The following is a 19693-nucleotide window of genomic DNA, read 5'->3' on the forward strand; positions in this document are numbered from 1 at the left end:
CGGCGGGCGCAGGCAGTGGGCCAGGCCGGCACCCAGGCAAGGGCGGGGTGGGTGGCCGCACACCGGACCGAACTGGGGACGCTGGTGGCCTGGGCGCTGGCCGAACCGAGACCGGGCCGAGTTGGGTGGCGAAGTAGGACGTGGATTCGGGGGCGGGGCGCGGCGGGAGGGGGAAACCAGGCCTGGCCGGACTGGCCTGGGCGTGGGGGCGGGGGGCGAGTTCGGGGCACTTGCTGGGCTCGGGACCGAGCAGTAGGGCGGGGCGGCGCTAGGGGCTGGGCCGGACCGGCGGGGAGAGGGCGAGGGGAGGGGGAGCCGGGGGTGGAGTAGGGGCGTGGAGTTGCGAGCGGGGTCTGGCCTCGGCCGGGGGCGAAGGTAGATCAGCGGGGCCGGGAGCGGAGGGAGGGAGGCCCGCGGCAGCGCGGCGGCGACGAAGGCCAGCTTCCGCGGAGTTTGTGCCCGGGCTTCCCGGGCTCCGGCAGCCACACGCGCACAAATGGGGCTAGGGGACTGACTGGTAAGCAACTCCTTGTGTTAGACGGTGTTCGGCTGCGATTCCGGGAAAAGTAAGGAAAGACACCGTCTGCAATTATGCCGCACCCCCTTCATCCACCTCTTAGCATCTGGATTCAGCTCTCAAGGGGAGGGGCGGGCGCGGACCCTCCCCGCTACAACCTTTTCACTCTCCAGCACTCAAACCGCCTTCCCTCCTTTCTCGGCCTTCTGACTCTCCTAGGGATATGCGGGTGTTTTTTTTTTGGGGGGGGGGGTGGACGGCGACTGGGGGGGCATGTTTTCCCTCCCGCGGTGGCAACCTAGTTCCTATCTTATTCCCACAATGTAATGTCGCTTCGAGTCGCTTGGACGTTGGGGTTTATATAATCTACCCCCACGTCCACTCCTCCCACCCACCCCCCAAGCTATTTGATGGCCTTTAAGGAAAGGGACAAATCCCAGGATTTTCACGCCTGGGATGGGGGTTGAAGATTGGGATTCACCCTCTGCTCACTTCCACTACCAACCCCTCTTTTTGGTGAGCCATTTCCACGGGGATCTGAACCTGGGGGTGGGGGAAATGCGAGTATTAATGTACTGCTCTGTCCCTACACAGGTCGGTGTGGCGGAGGACAGCCAGTCTCGGAGGGAAAGTAGCCACCAGTCCAACTCGGGTCTCCCCCACTATTACTTAGGTAAGGAGGCAGTGCTAAGAAGGGGATACTGGTGGGTAGGGTGCCGAATATAAGGGAGGGGACTGGGTGGTCGTACCCTGAGGGACTCCGTGTCTGTCTTGGCGGTGAGAGAGAGAGGCGAGCCCTGGCTTCAGGGGAGGGGTTCCGGGGAGGGAGATGGGGGTGGCGACGATTGGGGGGGGCGGAAAGAAGGGGGGAGTCACGCCCTGCCAGTGAGGGGAGCTTCCCTTAGGCCCCTGGGAGGAGGGGACTGAATGCGTCTGCTCTGTGTTGCTCAGCAGGCGGGATTTGGGGTCTCCGGATTTGCACACTGGATCGGGCACCAGTGGCCTGAGAAAGTCAGGTCGGGGCATAAGGTGGGGAAGGTTGGAAGAGAGAGAAGCTCCTGGCCACCGCGCACTGATCTCCCTTCCTCAACCTCCCTCTTCTAGGGGCATCTGTTGGGGGGGCGTGGGGCTCTTGTTGCCCCCTGGGGTTGAGCACCTCCGCCTCTCCCGAGAGTCTAGCTTTTTGCCCGGCTTGCTGCAGCCACCGCTGTCTCTCCGGAATCCGCTCGGTCCTCGCAGCGATCCCCTCCTCCTCCCCTCCCCTCCCAGTGTCACCGGGGCTGCTTGGCTCTGCCCCCTTCGCCGCCGCTTGCTCCCTGCTTTCGTCCCTCCCTCTCTTGTTCGCTCCCTCCCTTCGCCTCCTCCTCCCTATTCTCCCCCTCCCCGCGCCGGCGGCATTCTGGGAATTGTAGTCCCGTGGCGCGGGGGCTGACGCCTCCCGCGAACCAGGCCGGACTCCACTTCCCGTCGAGCCCCGCGACCGGCACCCACTCCACCAGGCTTCGCTCGCACACACAGACACACACACACACCGCTCTCCCCCTCACTCTTTCGCTCGCCGCGGCTGCTGCCAGTGTGTGGCTCTGTCTCTCCTCCGCTTTGCTGAGCCCTCCCTTCTTCCTCTCAGTTCCTAGAGTCCGACCGCCGCCGCCGCCGAGAGAGAGGAGAAGGAGGTCGGTGGCGATAAGGGGCGGAGGGGGGGGGCATCAGATCGGGGCGGTATTAGGCGGGTGGCGGTTCAGAGGGGGTTAGAGGGAGCCCGAGTGGCGGCCTGAACCTCCCCGTGGAGCCGACCCGGGAACAGGTGCGTCTTTTTTTTTTTTCCCCAACCCCTCCACCCCTTTTGAGTCCCCGGCTTTCTTGTATCCCCCCACCCGCTTCTTTCTATCTTAAGCCTTTCCCCAAACCCTGTCCCTTCTTAGCCCCGCGGCCGCTCTGCCTGCCCCCCGGGGGCGCCGTCCTCTTCGTGTCCCTGGACGTAGCGCTCCCTGGAGCTCTCTCTGTCCTCGCCCCTCCCTTCGGGACAGCTCCCCTCCACTTACCACCTTCATACCCCATCCCTGTCCTACCCTACCCCCTCCTCACCCCCTTCTCCCTTAGCCAGGTGAGACTTGTTCGCCACGATCCGAGAGTCTTCTTCCCGGCTGGGCGGGGGTCTCCATGGAAACGGGGGTCGGTTGATCCTGGAGGGGAAACCATTGGAATTACCCCATTCCTCGGAAAGGGAGGTGGAGGCTACGGTCTTGTTAACTCCCTGTTCCCCCCCACCCCCCAAGGACCCGACTATTCGAAGGGAGGCTGGTCGGCTTTGGGCAGGGCGAGAAAGGGCTTGGTTTTTTTTGGGGGGTGGGGTGGTGGTGTCCGTGATGAAGTCTTTGAAGAGACCGGGAGAAAATACCCTCCAACCTCAGAGGGGAGGTGCGACGGGTGCTCTTCAGAGCTGCTTTCTCCCCGGTGCTGGGGTGTAGGAACCATAGGGTAAGGGGTACCCCTAGGTGGCAGCGGGGCCTGGGTTTGGGAGTGGGAGTGCTGTGATGGGGGCAGGGGCAATTATCCGAGTCCCTGGAAAAAAGGCGGGGGATGACTTCGGAGCGCCCTGGCTCCGCTGCCCTAGGGGCGGGGGCCGCCGGGCCGGGCGCGGCGGGGAGGGGGCTTAAATTGAAGGAGGATGAGATCGGGGGCAATTCACACTAGCCCCGGCAAGCTAGAGGGAGATTGGCGTACAAACCCTCCACCCGCTTCGCGCCAGGCCTGGAGGCAAGGGGTCTGAGAGCGAAGCCCAGGGCTGGAAGGAGGCAGGCTCCAGCTACCGGGCCGGGTTTCGGGATCAGGGGCAATCCCCCAGCCCCTGGAGAAGCAGGGAGAGGGATTGCCGCGAACCCCCGGGCTCCCCCACCCCGGGTCCTAAGGGGCGTGAGGAACGGACAGCAGGCCCGGCGGAGCTGGATTCGAGCGGATCGCGGCCGGGGAGTGGGGGGGCTCAGTGGTGGGCTTCGGGGGGAGCAGTCCGGCGGCGGGGCGGGCGGGCGGGGCGTGGGGCTCTGGCGGGGCGGGGCCGGGGCGGCGCTGCTGCTGCCGCCGCCGCTGCCGCCGCCGCTGCTGCTCCTGCTGGGGCCGCCGCAGCCGTTGCCGCCGCCGCCGCCGCTTCTGGGCGGGGAACGGAGGCCAAAGGGAGTCCCGTGCCGGGGCAGAGGGCGCAAGCGGCGCGCGGTGGGGAGGGGGCCGTCCTGGGGGCGGGGGCAGGCGGGGGGTGGAGCCCCCGACGGGGGGCGGTACGAGCCGGGACGACGACGAAGAGGAGTCCCGGGGGCCGGGTGCATGGAGGACGAGGTGCTGGGAGAAGGAAGGGGGGGTGGTGGGTCCCGCGACGGGCCTCGTGGGCTTGGCTCCTCGAGGTTCTGCTTCGGGACAGAGCCCTGCAGGGGAACCTAGGGGCCGGGGAAGGGATAGGGAGGCAAGCTGGACGGTGGAGGGGGCCCTCCTTGCCAGGGTCCCGCCGAGAGGAAGGCTGGGCCAGAGGGACGTCCGGGACCAGGCTGGGAGGAGCCGGCCGCACCTCGGCTCGGGGATTTAGCGTTATGGAGGTGCAGGAGATTGTTGTAGGCAAAGATGTGAGGAGAAAGGCGGGAGGGAAGCACACTGCAAACCCGGGAGACCAACAGCACAGGCCGGTGGGGGTGCCCTTCGATTCCGCCCGCCCACACCCCCTCCCCCGGTGGAAGCACTAGGGTTTTTGTTTTATTGTTTTGAGATTTTCACTGTTGGCTCTTCGAAACTGTCGATGTGGTGACACATTCATTCTTGGTGTCTCCTAGAGTGGACGTTAAGGGCAGGCGTCCCCGGCGAGAACGTGTCAAGCCCCAGGGTTTAGGGGCTCTCTCCGGGAACGTAGGAAGGGGGCCCAGTAACTTCGCGTTACATCTGAATACTCTCGAGGCAGTTTGGAGGTCGTCTCGGGGCACAGATTTGGAGTGTAGTTGCAGAAACCTTCGGTGGGACTTCTGGGGGTGCAGTTGTAGGTTAGCGTTAGGCTGGGTTAACCCCATGGTTCTTTCAACTTAGAAGGCTATGTCTCAGAGTCGCGCTGCTGAAACATTTTATGGGGAAATATACGGGGGAGGGGGTGCATTGGAGTTGGGAGTGGATTAGGTTGATAATAAAACCCCAAGGTTGGAAGGCACTTTAAAGGTCATCTAGTTCTCTGTTTGTCTCTCCTGTCCTTGAATATTGGAATATAGGGAGCTTTGTTATGGGGGAGATGGTAGGTGGCACAGTGGAGGATATTTGGGGCAGAGTCTAGAGGTACTCAAATTGGAGAGTGATGTCACCATGTGGTACTAAAGACGATGATAGCATGTAGGAAAGAAACATAGGGGATCCCACTTGGGATTAAGGAGGGCAACCCAATCTCAAGAAGCACCCGGGAGCCCCAAATAGAAGCAAAAAGTTGAGGAAGAACCTGTACGTTTCTGATGGAGAAGCACAGTTAGTAGGAAGGACTGGAAGGAAGAGCAAGGGGGTTGGGCGAGTCCAGTTAAGGGAATCTGAAGATTGAGAATAGAGTTTAGGAAGGGATATGGTCATTTTGACTAAGTCATGTGGATATTGAATAAATAGGCACGTCTTTTGATAGGGTGATGAGGCAGCTGCCCTCGGTTTAAGTGTAGGGGACCAGGGGTCCAGGTCTTAGGGCACAGAGCCTTACTAAAATTCTTTAAGAGGGCCGACCGTGTCACCAGGTCTTCAGCAGGGGGTGTAGGTTTCCTTCTGTTCTGTAGCTGAGAACAGGAGTTTTGGTAAGCCATTGATGGAGAAAGGGGAAGGGTCCCTAATGTCTGGGTTAAGGAGGACTAGCTCTTTAGAATGGGCCAGTAAAGAAGGGAAGGCAAATCATTGGGACAGGGCAGAGGAAAGCTAAGGCCCTGGCAAGCTCTGCTGTTGCAGCTTGGATTGGTCAGAGTGGAGAGGAAGTTCAAGAAGAAATGATGGCTGCACTGACAGGCACCCGTGGATCTGGCTATTTTGATTTGCCAGGAAAGGGTAGGGAGAGTGGCATGGACTTTCTTGAGACACAAAGGGGGTTCCTCCAGGGGTCTCTTTGCTTTTTTTGTGATGCAGTTCACTCAATAGGAGGGAAAAAAACATTTAGTACAGGTGGCAGAGGCTCCCGTGACATGATCAGGCTGGATTATGGGTTTTAGGGAGGGGCTTCTTTTAGGGGAACAGAATTATGGGAGAAAAGGACTTGAATGCTAGAAGGAAGGAAGGCAAAAGAAGTCAGGAAGAGAGTTGGTTGGGTAGTAAAAGGGAAAGAAAGGTGATCATTGCTGGTCCTGTGTTACGGCCAAGTAAAGAAAAAGTGGAATCTTGAAATCTCCAGGATACTGTTTTCCAAAGTTAAGTTTGAAGAATATTTAAGTTTCCTTACACTTTCATGCTAGAATTACTAAGGATGGGGCAAGAGATAAGGAAGATCTTGGGTAAAAGTAGGATTGGGGAGAAACTAGCACTTAGGAAGAAATGTAAAGATAAATATATTTACCTATAAGGAAATAGAGAATGCAGAGATGGTTGACAGGTTAAAAAACACAGATTGTGAGAGAAAAAGAGAGGAATAAAGAGCTAAAGGACAAAGACATTTACTCATGTGTCACTTAGAGCTGGTGTTGGAAAAGGTAAAAACTTGCCTTTGATACTACTGCCATGGTAGGAGCCAGGAGGCAGGGGTTAGCAGGGAACCAGGGCTACAAGCCTAAGCATTAATTAGAAAATCTAGACCAAAGTAAGGATACTGAATGGGGGAAGGGATTCACTGTCCTAAATAGAATGGCCTTGAAATAAGGAGAAAGTGGGAATACACCAGTTTTTCCTGTTTGTAAGTGGGAGGGATCCTAGATATAAGGAGGTGAGTGATGGGAATTCTAGAGTGAAAGAGGATAAAGAACAGTGAGGCATGAGGGTCCTTGGGCCAGAATTAGAGGGTGAGGTGGGGGCATGGAGGGAGAGGCTCAAATCAGGGGGTTGGACCTTATGACATCTGAAGTTGTGGTTCATTGATTCTAGGCTAAGCTAAGTTTGGGAGAGAATAGAATGGCCACAGGGAGTAGAGAGCTGTTTTCCAGGACTAACCAGCATTCACAATTCAGAGAGAAGGAGGTCCTGGTTGAGTTAGAGTGGGGGAAGTGAACATTAGCGTGGAACAGAGAGCATTGGGGATAAGTGGAAGGTTGTTAGGATAAAATAGATGGGAAAGGGGAGAAACTACTGATGGTCATGGAAGGAGGAAGGAAGACCCTTAGACGGTAGTTTTCAAAAGGAAAAGAAATTTCTTAATGCCAGAGTTCAAATTAGGTGTGAATCGATGCTGGTCAGAGTGTTTAGCGTCACGACAGCCAAAGAGGGAGGTTATAATAGGTAATCTACCTTCTAGCCACTAGGACGTTAGTACAGTATTTTATATACTCTCACATGCAAGCTTGCTTTATTAATGCCAGTTTTTGAATGGTCACCCTTAAAAATAATATACAAACCGTTCTTTTTCTAAATTGTACCCTTTCCTACTGCTCACAACTTAAAAACAGTCTTTTATGATGAAAACTTTCTTTGGCAAACTGAAGTTGAATTCTGGTCACGAGTAAAATTTAACTCCGTGTTTCCGTCCCCAGCATTCAAATGTGCTCTCTCTCTGTCTCATTTTTTTTTAAAGCAAAAGCCATTTTTCCCCCTTAAAACATTTTAACAAATTGCCTGTCAAGGTCACATTTTCCCTGGTCAATGAATTGTGATGTATTTAAAGAGAAACAATGTACTATTTGCAAAATGTAATGATTTTCAGATTGACACATCAGAGTATGTGAGGCAGGATACATCTTCATTTGGATTTTAAGAAGACCTTAATCTAAGCATCCGTGAAGAATCAAGAGTACTAAGGGGCAGGCAGAGCTTTGTGTTTCGGGCTTCTTTACCAACTGTCTGCTAAGAAACAAACTTTGCTTACCTCATTGCTAAGGTATGCCTAGAAATCTTAGTGCCATGTAAGGGTACAGTTGAGTTTTGTTATAACGCTGGTGTCAGGACAAGGGAGAACAAGTGGATTTTAGTTTTTCCAAGTTCTGTAGAGAGGTGTACTATCCATGACCATGATCCCAAGGGTGAGGCCATGCACTCTATACCTGAATCCATGAGATGATTAGGTGTTTTATAATGATGAGACTTTACTCAATTTAACTTGGTTGCACCGTGCACAGGTTAGTATAGTGCAGTGGTGCTCAAACTTTAGTGTGCAGCAGAATCACCTAGAGGGCTTTAGGGACATACAGGCTTAGCTTAGAGTCCTTGCCCTCTCACTTTCTAGCTGTTTGGCATGAAGCAAGTCACTTAACTACCTGGAGGCTCGGTTTCCTCACCTATAAAATGGATAGGATAACACTAATATCCTATCCATTTGTGGGGATTGTGAGGGTTGTGAGAATTGCATAATAGCATGTACATATAGTGCCAGGCACATAGTAGGTATTCAATAAGTGGTATCTATTATTATATTATTGTCTAAATGTTGTTAATCAATTGCATATCACTTAGATGGGAAACATGGTTGCAGAATGAAAGTTGTCGCAAGCTCCCGAGCTTCCCTTGTATCTTGATTCTCTGTGCTCTTTCTCCATATTCCTGTTGTGTTAGTACACATTGAGCATTTACAAAGTGGTAGGAAGAGATAGCTTGGCTCACCACTGCATTATTGCATCTACCTTTGAGGTGGAAGTGGCAGCTTCTTTAACAGCTGTGCTGTAACACTGCTCAATATTTCAGTGCAGGAACTGAAGATTGTATATCCAGTTGAAACTTCAGGGAAAATTTTGGGCCATGCTTAAAAAATGGCCCAAGCCTAGTTACTAGGATGACATTTTAGAAAACCATTGCCTTCTGAAAAGGGCTGATGTGTTTAATTATGACTGGTTGGGCTTTCCAGCTGTCTGTGACATCTGGAAGTTCTACAAAAGCTGGAAGATAGAGCCCGGGTCTGGTATGGTTCTGTGACAAGAATGTTGGTCAACGATTGAATGGGAGAGAATAGTATCTAAAATAGCTCAGGTATCCCCAAACCAAACTTCTGGGCAAGGAAAAATGATGGCATGTGAAATAGATTCCCTCTCTGCAGCAGGGGTGGACTGGGGTGCCAACAATCAGCTCTCCATAAGCAGTGACAATATATAGGGAGAGTGATAGCAGGCCAATCTAAAACAGTAGGTCAGTTAACAAACCAATCTTTCTGTTGGACTTTGGAAATGTATTATTATTCTCTACTGCCCCCCTCCCCAGCAGATTTACCTTCCTATTTATATTCTGCTTAGGTAAATATTCAAATGAGTTGTTCCCTGAGCACACATCTACTGACAGTGGCAGAAGGCAGTCCATAAGTCAGCCGGGGTAAAAATTAGCTGTGGCTAAGCCATGCTCAGATCATTGGAAGTTGATTTTATTGTTTTGCTCCAGCCCAATTTTATTTTATTTCTGTGATTGTCTTTGTCATGCAAGTAAAGAATAGAAAAAAGAAAAAGTTTTTGAGAGAGCAAAGGAAAGAAAAGGAATCCATGGATCCAGTGATTTTTACATGGATTCTTGGTCTCCGTATGATATAGAGAGGTTTTCAGTTGTTCTCGATAACTTAGCATGTATTTATTGAGTACATAGTGTATGCTTTGTATCATCCTAGACACTATTGGGAAGGGGCTATAAAAGAAGTAGAAAATATTCCTTCTAGCCTTGAGTAACCTATAGACTGGTAGCAGGTTGAGTCAGTAATGAGGATTTGAAATTCTGTGAGCTAATACTATTTAATGATAGATTTTTTATATATGTGAGTATATATATATATTAGTATATATACATATAAAGTATATATACATATATAAAGTATAATATAGTATATATAAAGTATATATACATATAAAGTGTATACATATACACATATAAAGTACATATAAAGTATGTAGTATTAGTGTATATATATAATATATATTTATATTATATATGTATATATTATATTAGTGTGTGTGTGTGTGTGTGTGTACATATATATATATAATTGTTGGGCCCATAGCTACCTGGGTCTGGGGTGGGAGAATAGAAAAAAATAACCTGATAATGGCCTCCCCAAGTATTTGTGTAAGAGGTTCAGGAGAGTTTTTTAAAAACACACAACAAAAGTTGGGTGAGGAGGAATCCTCATTAGATTCCATATCATGGAAATCCCATATCATGAATGTGGTTTACTGAAATGAAGACACCAGAGGGCCAGTGTCACAGCCTATAGCTGGGAGGACACAGAAACATCACAAAAGGGATTCAGGTCTCAGATTACAGTGATTCAACTCTGCAGTAGGAAAGACACTAAATATTCACATGGTCCTGCTGAAGACCAAGACTGAGGAAAGCCAACTTGTATTTTTGATCTAGCAGAAATTATAAGTGTTCAAAACATGACCTTAGTTACTTAGGGTGACATTTTGAGATGGCTTTGTGTTTTGAAAAAGGCTGATTCATTTCATATGATCTGTTAGGTTTTCTAGGTATCTATTTGTAAAATCTAGATATTGTACAAAATATTGTAGCTAGAGCCCAGGTCTGGTATAAAGCTGTGATGAGGTGTTTTCCCCAAGTGAAGTAAAATAATTTCCTTATGGCAAGAAATGGAAATGAGAACTATTTGAGTAGTAGGAAAAATGTATCATGGCAGTGGGTAGAAAAGCTAAAATTACCTGGGGGTATGAAAATATAGTAGGTTACCTTTAATTCTTTCATGTGTTTTTATGTTAGTCTCAACTTTAGATAGGGACTAGTTTATTCCCATTTTACAGATGACATAGTAAATGTTCTCAGTTGGCTGCGAAGTGGGGGCTGGAAGTGTTTTCCAGGTTTTCTCACCTTGGGCTATAGGTGCTAAAGTATATCGCTTTTCAGGGGGTATTGCTGCTGTTTGATTAGATGGTTCTGAATGGATTTTGGCAATTTCTAAACATCACATTGACCCTCAAAGGTTTGGGATTCAGCAATAGGGAGGTGATTGAACAGGGTGTGGCCCAGGTTTGGATGTTAACTCTCACTGAGGAGCTCTAGGGAGATTACAAACTCTAGCCACTGCATTGAGATAAATGTTCAGCCTCCCAATGTGACTATTTTGGAAGTAACTACATTTATTTGAAAGAGGAGGTTCTCATGTGTTTAACAGCTAATATTCCTTTGTATCAAGTCTCATAAATGTTTATAGGTAAGATTTTTAAACACAGAACTACCCAAGGCATCCATGAATGTGTCCATGCTGGAGCCATGTACAGGCAACTGCTTAGCCTTGTTGATAAATACAGGAATTAATGTATCTGAGAACAGGATGCAATGTCCCTTATAAGACTGATCCCTTGGGGTGGAAACCAGTGGAAATATTTGGATAGAAAGTGCTAGAATAATTTTAGTTTGGCAGAAGGTTGGGGTGAACAGTTCAAAGGGCCCTTCTTCCTTCTTTAAATTGCCTGGCAGATTATTTCTAGTTGATTGGGGGTGGGTTGCTGATGGTAGTAGAGGAACTAGCATGAAGGTAAACAAAGTTAAGTGATTGGGTCATGTACCTAGGACTGAGTGTCAGGGAATGATGATATTTAGTTAATGGTAGGGAAAAGTGAGGGGGCATAGGTATTGGGGCGGGGCTGAGGAGAATATTAGAATATTTTTATATGGGAAATCATTGAGTTAGAGCAATTTAAATTAGAATTTTCTCATTGGAGGGCAGGGGTTAGGGTATGTAGTTAAGTAGAGAAAACAGGAATGTTTGTCTCCTGTGGACTGAGGTAGAGAGATAAGGTGGGTAAGATCTATGGTAAGAGTTCCATATTAAAGCCAGGTAAATTCATCCTTGTTGAATATGTGTACATTTTCCTTTTGAAAACAATGATTTTGAGAAGTTTTGACTTCTTTCTAAAGGCTCTCAGGTGACTGTACAGAAATGATGGTCTTTTCACTTTGACCCTGGGAGCTCAACTTCAGTGGTCTTTTGGATCTCCTCGGGGGTGTCTTAAATGCTGCTTTTCCCAAAGCGGAATAATGGGGTGACCTCTCTTTTGCTTCTGTGATGTTTGAAAGTGAATGCCTCTTTCTTATGGGAACTTTACCCAGAGCTCCGTGTTTCTATTGGAGCAATAGGTCCTAAAGTTGGTTTTCTTTACTCATTAGTCATCACTGACCCAACCCTCCTCCTTAAACTGGCCACTGGCCACACCTATCCTCTTGAGGACAGATTTAGGGCCAGGTTTCAAGATGAATATTTTCCAGCTCTTTCATTTTCTAAGCCATAATTGCTTCCAGGTTGCCAGACAGTATGAACCAAAAGAAGCCTGGGGGAGTACTAAAGTACTAACCAGATATAGTTTAACTGAGACCTTCTTAGTCTTGGGTTTCTAGTTTACTGTCTTGGTGGCAGAGTCCAACCATGAATAAATGGGCAGGTTCTACACTGTGTGTGGAGGGCCTCGTTGTGTCCCATCCATTGCCACCTCCTATTGTTCTGCATATAAGGGGTCTTCGGCCACAAAGAGACTGACATGGTTCTGGAGAACTTGTCAACTGGGTGAAGACCCTATCTGGTCATTTTCAAGGTTAAAAACTTTTTTTAAATCATATTTTTTTATTGTAGAATATAACATATATACATAGAAGCAAAGTTAAAAACTTTTAAAACAATGTCTACCTTGGTGAAAAACATCCATCAGATAGATACTCTATTACCTCCTTTAAATGTCCTTCTCTTCCTCATATGCATGATGACCATGCTTCTGCTCATAACTGTTGTGAAATCTGCTTGTTTGGGCATCTTCATTTCAAAACAAAACGAAACATAGCAAGATTCTACCCCATATGTAGAATCTCCTTTGAGATTTTAGTTCTGCATGTCCCCTATTACCAACTCCCTCTTACTCTGACTTGGGCTATAATTTGATATTGTTCTTCCCTTTTTGATAACATATGCTCTCTAAACTTTTCTAACATGTCTGTCCTTAGTGCTTCCCCACAGTGTTTCAGTTTAGCCCATGATGGTGAAATATTTCAGGTTCCCCTATTTCATTTTTTTTCCCTTTTGGTTCCTACATGCCATGGGCTTCTCTTTTGTGCCTTTCACACCTGCCCTTGTCTTCTGGTGGTGTTTTTTTTTTTTTTTTTCTCTCCCCTTTTGGTTTTTTTATTTTTTATTTTTTAAGATCTGTGCTTCTTTATGGTTCTCTTCCACTACTGCTCACCTTTGGCTTAGCTGCTATTTTCTCCATTTTAAAGTTACTGCTCACCTATTAGTCCGTTTTTTTGGTGTCCCCGGTTCCATAGTGTGGTGATAATGTCCAGATACCTACTTTCTGCTGCCAGTGTATGACTACCTGCTTGTTGAATTCATTCCTTTGGGTCTTGGTCAGTCCTTCTACTTCTGTATGCACATGCCTCCTAAATTGAAACGGGACTTTTCTACCGAGTTTTTTCTTTCAGCCGTGCTCATCACTTTGGGTTGGTGGAGCATGTGCTCTCCTGTGTCCCTGCCATGAGTTGGATGTGTATTTTGAGTTTTTTCCCCTGAAGTGGGGATGGCTCACAGTGGTCCCGCTGCCTTCCAGGCAGTGACCAGCATTTGATTCTTGGGCCATGCAGCTGTTCATTTCTTAACAATTTCATGGTGGTAACATTTGGGAAAATCCTTTGAGGTATTTCATATCCTTGTGCCTGTGCTTCCAGGGTCACTTGAGATTACCAAGTTTCTTCCAAGTTCCTTTGAGGAACTTCTGTGCCTTCTATCTGATGGTGGCCATCAGGAACCTGTTCTTACCTTCTTGTGTAGACCCCTTACCCCAGTGCTCTCCTGCCCTATGCCTTCTAACACTCCCCTCTCCATCATTTTCAAAGGCTACCGTTACCTAGCAACAGTGGGCATTAGATAGGCAGGAGTACTGTCCTGACAAAATTACAATACAAGTTGGGAAGGCAAAGACTTAAGTAGATGCTTCTATTTTCAGGATCTCACGGAAATGGGGGTCTCCAGTATAAGTTTTGCTCTCGAGGCAGTCAGGAAGTGTGTATCATGTGGTCGTTATTTTGTTGTTTTTTTTTTCAGGGGTGGTGTCCTGAAAGCTCTTTACCAAAATGATGACATATTGTGCTGTTTGCAAATGCCAGGATTCCCCTCTGATTTCTGTCCCAGGCCCCACCAACTACTGATCCTTTCTAAACAGAACACAAATAAACCTGAGAGTGAAAAATCTGTGGTCACTGACTTATGGCTGCTTCCTACAAATATTCAGGTAGCAACCAAAACTTGTATTTGATGTTGAAATACATCTTATGACAAGAACAGCCCTTCTATTGCCTGAATCCTCTAATGCATCACATAGAGAAAGGATGAAAAAAGTACCTGGTGTATCAGCCAACATTCTAGGCTGATTTGTTTCTTAAGCTGGGATATTCCAAGACACTCTAAGAAACAGTAAAAACTTGAATAACCAGGATTGCAGGGAATGGGGACCTGGTGAAGTGATGTAAAGCGGACAATCCATTTGTCTTGCCCCTCGTTGAAAATTGTTTGAAAATTATGTGTTGACTCACATAACTGTCTTAGTAATGTTAGAAGGTAATTTTCAGGAAAAGGTAAAATCATGAGTCTTGTACAAATAGAAAAATGAACATGTGTTAAAGATTTTATTTTACTCGTTAATCAAGAATAGAACCAGACAGATGTTATAACCAGTTCAAAGAAAAAGTCAAAAAGCACAAATTTATATGGAGTCAAGGAATTGAATTGCAAATGGAGGCAAAACTGGTTTCTCCACAAGGGGGAGGGAAGTCAATCCGAACTCTATGGGACAAGACAGAGTTTGCATATCCACCAGTTACCTGCAATTTACAGAAGTGCACAACAGCCCAAGCACAATGAAGTGGGCTAGAATCTGACAGCCTGGAAGGGTGTGCTATGGACAAGGCATAGCTTTTTCATCAAAGTACAATTTTTTTTTCCCTACAGCAAGTAAGCATACTGAGCGGCTATTTCTTTATTTTTTGGCTGATTTTGCTTCTTGTGATTTCTCAGGGTCATCACCTCAATTCTCATCCAGAATTCAGTTGCATATAACATTGCATTTACTGAGTACTTACTATATGTAAGACACTGCGGAGGAAGCAGAGACAAAAAAGATGGTATCTCTTACCTTAAAGTAGCTAATTTGTCTGGTGGAGGAGACAGACATGCCTTGCCACCAACTCACCGCACGGCAGAGGAGACTAAGAATCGGTGCTGTGGTAGAGGTATGAAGTAAGTGTTTGAGAAGAACCGGAGAGGGAGGGGTTCTCCCTGATGGGGGCTGTGGAGATGACATGAAGACATTTAAACTAGGCCTTGGGGGATGACAGAGAGGTAGGGGGTTGGTGCATGGGAATAAGCCATTTCAGCATGAGGAAACAGCAGAGTCCTGAAACTGGATGGTCTGTTTAGGGAAGGATTAGGAGTCAGGGATGGCCAGGGTGGCAGGGAAATGGCAGGATGTGGCAGAAGAGGATGCTAGACAGGAGGTTTGCGGCCAGGTTCATGGAGGGCCCTGAATGCTGTGCTAAGAAATGCAGCTTGATTTCTCAGGCAGAGGAAAGCTATTGAAGGCTTTTGGGGAGGAGGGGGTGACTGTGATCAAACTGGTACTTTAGAAGATGAATTGATTGTAGAATCAAGAGATTGACGGCAGAGGGACCAGTTAAGAGGCTATTGTAATATTCTGGGCGAGAGATGATGAGGGCCTGCATCAGGGTAGTGGCAAGAGGAGTAGGAGACGATGGAGATGGCATTATTAAGGCTTGACTCCTGATTGGATGTGGCCGTGGAGGAGAGAGAGGGTTGAGGATGATGCTGAAATTTCCAGGCTAGGGGTAGTGGTGCTATTAAGATAGGAAACATGCTGGGGTTGGGGAGGTGGGGAGATGTTTACGGGAACAGATAATGAGTACAGTTTGAGACGTGTTGAGTTGGAGGGGCTCAGTGGACGTCCAATTAGCAGCAAGTGGCTGGCAGTTGGAAATTCTGGTCTGTGCCTAAGGAGAGAGGTCAGGGCTAGAGCTGCAGATTTGGGAGTCAGCACATGAAACTGGGCGCTCATGAGCTGAGGGAGAAAGAGGGGCAGGGAAGACACACACACAGTGAGAGAAATGGGATTGGGGAGAGCCAGAGAGAGCTAGACAGAGCTAGAGAGACAGAGAAGGAGGGAAAGAGACAGAGGGAGACAGACAGAAAGAGAGGGAGACTGAGAGAGAGCAGAGGCAGGACAAAGAGTAGAGGGAAGGAGGAGGCAGTGGGAGAAGGGGAAAGGGAGGGAGGAGGAGAGTGGGAAGAGACTGAAGTGAGACTGAGGGAAATGGGAAAGGTGAGATGAAGATTGGGGGAAGAGGACGGGAGAGGAGAGAGGTTGGAGGTAAGAAAGTTGGAGGAGAGAGGACTGTAGAGAGAGATAAGAGGGAAGGGGGGAAGAGAGATAGCTAGGAGAGTAGTAGGGTGAAGAGGAGGGGTGAGGGGGAAAAGAGACACAGGGAGTAAGGGAAGGAATGAAGAGAGACTAGGGAAATAGAGATTGAGAGGGAAGGGAAAGGGGAGAGAGAAAAGGGGGGGGGGTGGCAGTAGGAAGAGAAAACCAGCCTGGGAAGAGATGGAGGGGGTGGGCAGAAGTGAGTAGGGATGGGGAGCAAGATGAGGGCCAGAGTTTCTCTGTGGATGCCCAGGTTTCTGGGGAGGGTAGAGGGAGATTGACCAGCAAAGAATTGGACTGCTGAGAAGGGCCCTAGAGAAGCCAGCAGGCACAAGGTCAGGAAAGCCAAGAGAGGGGTAAAGTAGGAAGAAAAAAAAGGCGAGGGCAGCAGTAGCTCATGCTGCAGAGACAGTGAGTAGGAATGAGGACCAAGAAGAGAATGAGTCCGTCTTCATCTGCTCTCCTCTCTTACCACTTCTCTCCCTTCTTTGTGTGCTCTGGCTCTCTCCTTTGGTCAAGGCTGGCAGCCTCCTGCCTTAGGACCTCTGCATAAGTTGTTCCCTCCACCTGGAATGCTCTTCCCCCAGATACCCACATGGCTCACTCTTTCACCTCCTTCAGGTTGTTTGTCACCTCCTCAGCAAGACCTGATGGTCCTATTTCAAATTGTAGCCATTACCTCCTCTCCACCCAAGACCATGCCTGTGTCCCTTGGCCAGTGTTATACCACCATCTTCTAACATACTATAACCTCAGATTATTTAACATGTTTATTGCCTGTCTCCTCCCACTAGAATGTAAGTTCCACTATCTTGTCTGTTTTGTTCATTGTTGACTCTCTAGTACCTACGACTGTGCTGGCCCATGGTAGGAGTTCATAGGAAGCTCAAAGTAGGAATAAATAGTTGATGCTGTGTTGAATATGGACAAGTTCTGAAAAATGTTTAAAGGATAAATGAAACAAAACCCTGGTGTGCTGGTTTCACTGTTATTTGCTTCATTGTCTGGAAAGTGGAGAATAGCATAAAATTCTGATCAACTTAGTGTCCTGTCCAGTTGCACTTTGATAAATAAGAATTTTAGCTAATAAATTAAGGGTTTAAGGGTCTCGAGTAAGCTCATTGGATAAACCTGTTGTCTTTGATGCCTTGTTTTCTTTAGAAAGTAAGTTGTGTGGTGGAGAGAGCTGGGCATTGGCTGGTGAAGGGAGTGGTAGGTCATGGGGATAACATGCTGTGAGGAAAGGACAAGGACAGAAATGTACGGTTCTTGATGGAACACTGATACAAGGAGGTTTGAATCTGATTTGGAGGGAGCTTCAAACCAGGTAGATATATGCATTAAGTCCAACTTGAAATCAGAATAGAGTAATTTTGAAGGGCTTATAAAGAAAGCGTGTGTTTCCTCTGGAGAGCTTAAATTGGCTGCGTCACTCAAATACTTCAGTACCCATGGATTAGAGAGTAGATAGGCAAAAGATCCCCAGTAGTCTTTTGATACATTGTTCATATATGGGAACGACCCTCCAGATGTGGTTGGTTAGGCTGAATGTGTGTAGAAAAACCTACTGTCATCTCATTTATCTGTACTAGATGGCATTTCCTGCCAATACTCAAGCACTTCTGTCTTTAGGATAATTTAAAAACCACTCTAAGATGATTAACAGTGTCCTCCTCTCTATCCTGAAACCTGTGGATTCCTGGAAAGCTGGTGCTTCCTCGTTCCCACTTGGACTTTATTTTTCCATAGCAGGCTGGCTCGTTAGAGAGACTGCTTTGATGCTATAATTACCTTTATTTAAACGTTGCTGTGTAAAAGGCTGTTAAAGCAGCTGTCCCTGTTATGAGTTTTGATTGTTTTGGATTCTTTCTCTCCAGGGGTGAGTGGCCATAGCAGGTCCTATCTGGGTGGTGACTGGCTGTCATGATCTCTACGGCACCGCTCTACAGCGGCGTGCACAACTGGACCAGTTCTGATCGGATTCGCATGTGTGGCATCAACGAGGAGAGGTGAGGATGTTGGAAAGGCAGCTGTGGCTGGCCTCCAGGGAGAAGCATCTGGGGAGGGACCCTGGAGAGGAGACCCCTGGTGGTTTAGGTCCTTGACCTAAGCCTGGAAGAAAGGCTGTGTGATCGTTCCTCTTTATACTGGAAACTCTGATGGGGGCTTTCTGGCAATCAGCGCCTTCCTGCTGTACAAGGCGAGTGACAATCTGTCGAGAGACCTTTATGATGTATCAAAGGAAAATAACACTGTTTAACTTTGTTTCTTAATACAGTCTTGAGAGTTGTTGATGCTTGTTTGGTCTCTATGTTTTTACTTTCTGTTCACCAAAATATTTGTTTGTCCAAGATATGCCATTTCCTGACCATGCCCCATACTCTGGGCACTCCAAATGGCCTTCTGATTTTATACTTGATTTTCATAACCCTTGGCCACTGTATGTGATGGTCGCAATGCCTCTACCATTTTTAGAGAAGGCATAGCACCCCATCTTGGCTGGTGTTGAGCTGATTTTTCAGTCCATTGAGTGTTTAAATACAAATACATCAGATAAATCACCTAGAACACAGAACAGTACAGCTTCTTCTGGGATTCAAGATCTGGTGTTGAAAGTATGTGTGCAGATGTATGTGTGCAATTTTGAAGGGAAAAGGAATGAATGTCTTTGTGTTTATCTACTTTCTTCTTCTGTTCCTAACTGGAGAAGTGTGAACGTATCTGAGGTTTGGGTTAGGAGAAATAGAACTTTTTATTTTTTTAAGCCATTCCCTGAAGCCTGGTATCTTAATGTTCTCTATACTGGAGAACAAGCTAGAGATGGACTCAAAAGGAATTTAATTTTAGAATATACAAGTCAAGACCTAGGAAAATAAGACAAAATTCTTCGCAGATGCTGAGTAAGATGAGTGTTTTCCTTTGCGTATGAGGAATATCTTTAGATAATTACTAAGAGATGCTCTGGGGTTGGGACAGGTTGTGGGATTGATTTGAGTACATATTCATTGGTAGGTTAAGTTGATCTAGTTTTAAGTAGCTGAGACTTTGATGCAGAGATCTGAACTAGAACCTTCAAAATGCCAATGGATGAATTACCTTGGTTCCCTGTCCATTATAAATCTCTGCTAAGAAAGGAACAGGAAGTGGGCCCAAAATCTGATTTTTCTCTTTATGCACCTTTCTTGGGATGCTCAATTACCAAATATGCTTAGTGGTGAAGACCTCTGAAGCATTGTTATTTCTGATCTCTTCTACCTGTCATCGCCTTTGTGCCACCATCTACGCTGCGCTACAGCCGATTTCCAGAACTGTGATCTCTCTTTCTTTGAAAACCATCTTCCTCAGCCCTTACAACTTGTAGAACTTAGAGATTTTGGGTGTAAAGCTGCAGCTGGGGTTTAAATCTTGAAGTTATATTTTAGAAGCCTGCCTAGCTTCATCAGATAGGGTCAAGGATGGCCGGCAGAGGGAGCATGGGGTTTCTGCTGGCCCCAGGAGGCCAGCTCTAGTCAAATCCTTTAGCTAAATTTGTCGGTTTCCTTGCTGGCCTGCTTCCTTTCTAGCATTAAGTCATTCCTTCCTTCAGCAAACCACTTTATTACTCCCAACATGGGCAAACCAGTAGTCATGGTAGATTGTTGGCAAGGAC

At 47.6% G+C, this 19693-nt stretch overlaps 1 protein-coding gene across 1 annotated transcript in view; it reads left to right on the plus strand.

Annotated features, from left to right (window-relative positions):
• The first annotated feature begins 423 nt into the window (after positions 1 to 423).
• The window catches only part of BCORL1 (BCL6 corepressor like 1), a 65445-nt gene continuing 46175 nt past the window's right edge, over positions 424 to 19693 (plus strand). The window contains 4 exon segments of the mRNA XM_037821773.1: positions 424 to 517; positions 1112 to 1190; positions 14628 to 14849; positions 17922 to 18053. Coding sequence (XP_037677701.1) covers positions 17968 to 18053 — 86 coding nt within the window. The 5' untranslated portion in view covers positions 424 to 517; positions 1112 to 1190; positions 14628 to 14849; positions 17922 to 17967.

This window comes from Choloepus didactylus, chromosome X, assembly GCF_015220235.1.
Source record: "Choloepus didactylus isolate mChoDid1 chromosome X, mChoDid1.pri, whole genome shotgun sequence".
Lineage (NCBI taxonomy): Eukaryota > Metazoa > Chordata > Mammalia > Pilosa > Megalonychidae > Choloepus > Choloepus didactylus.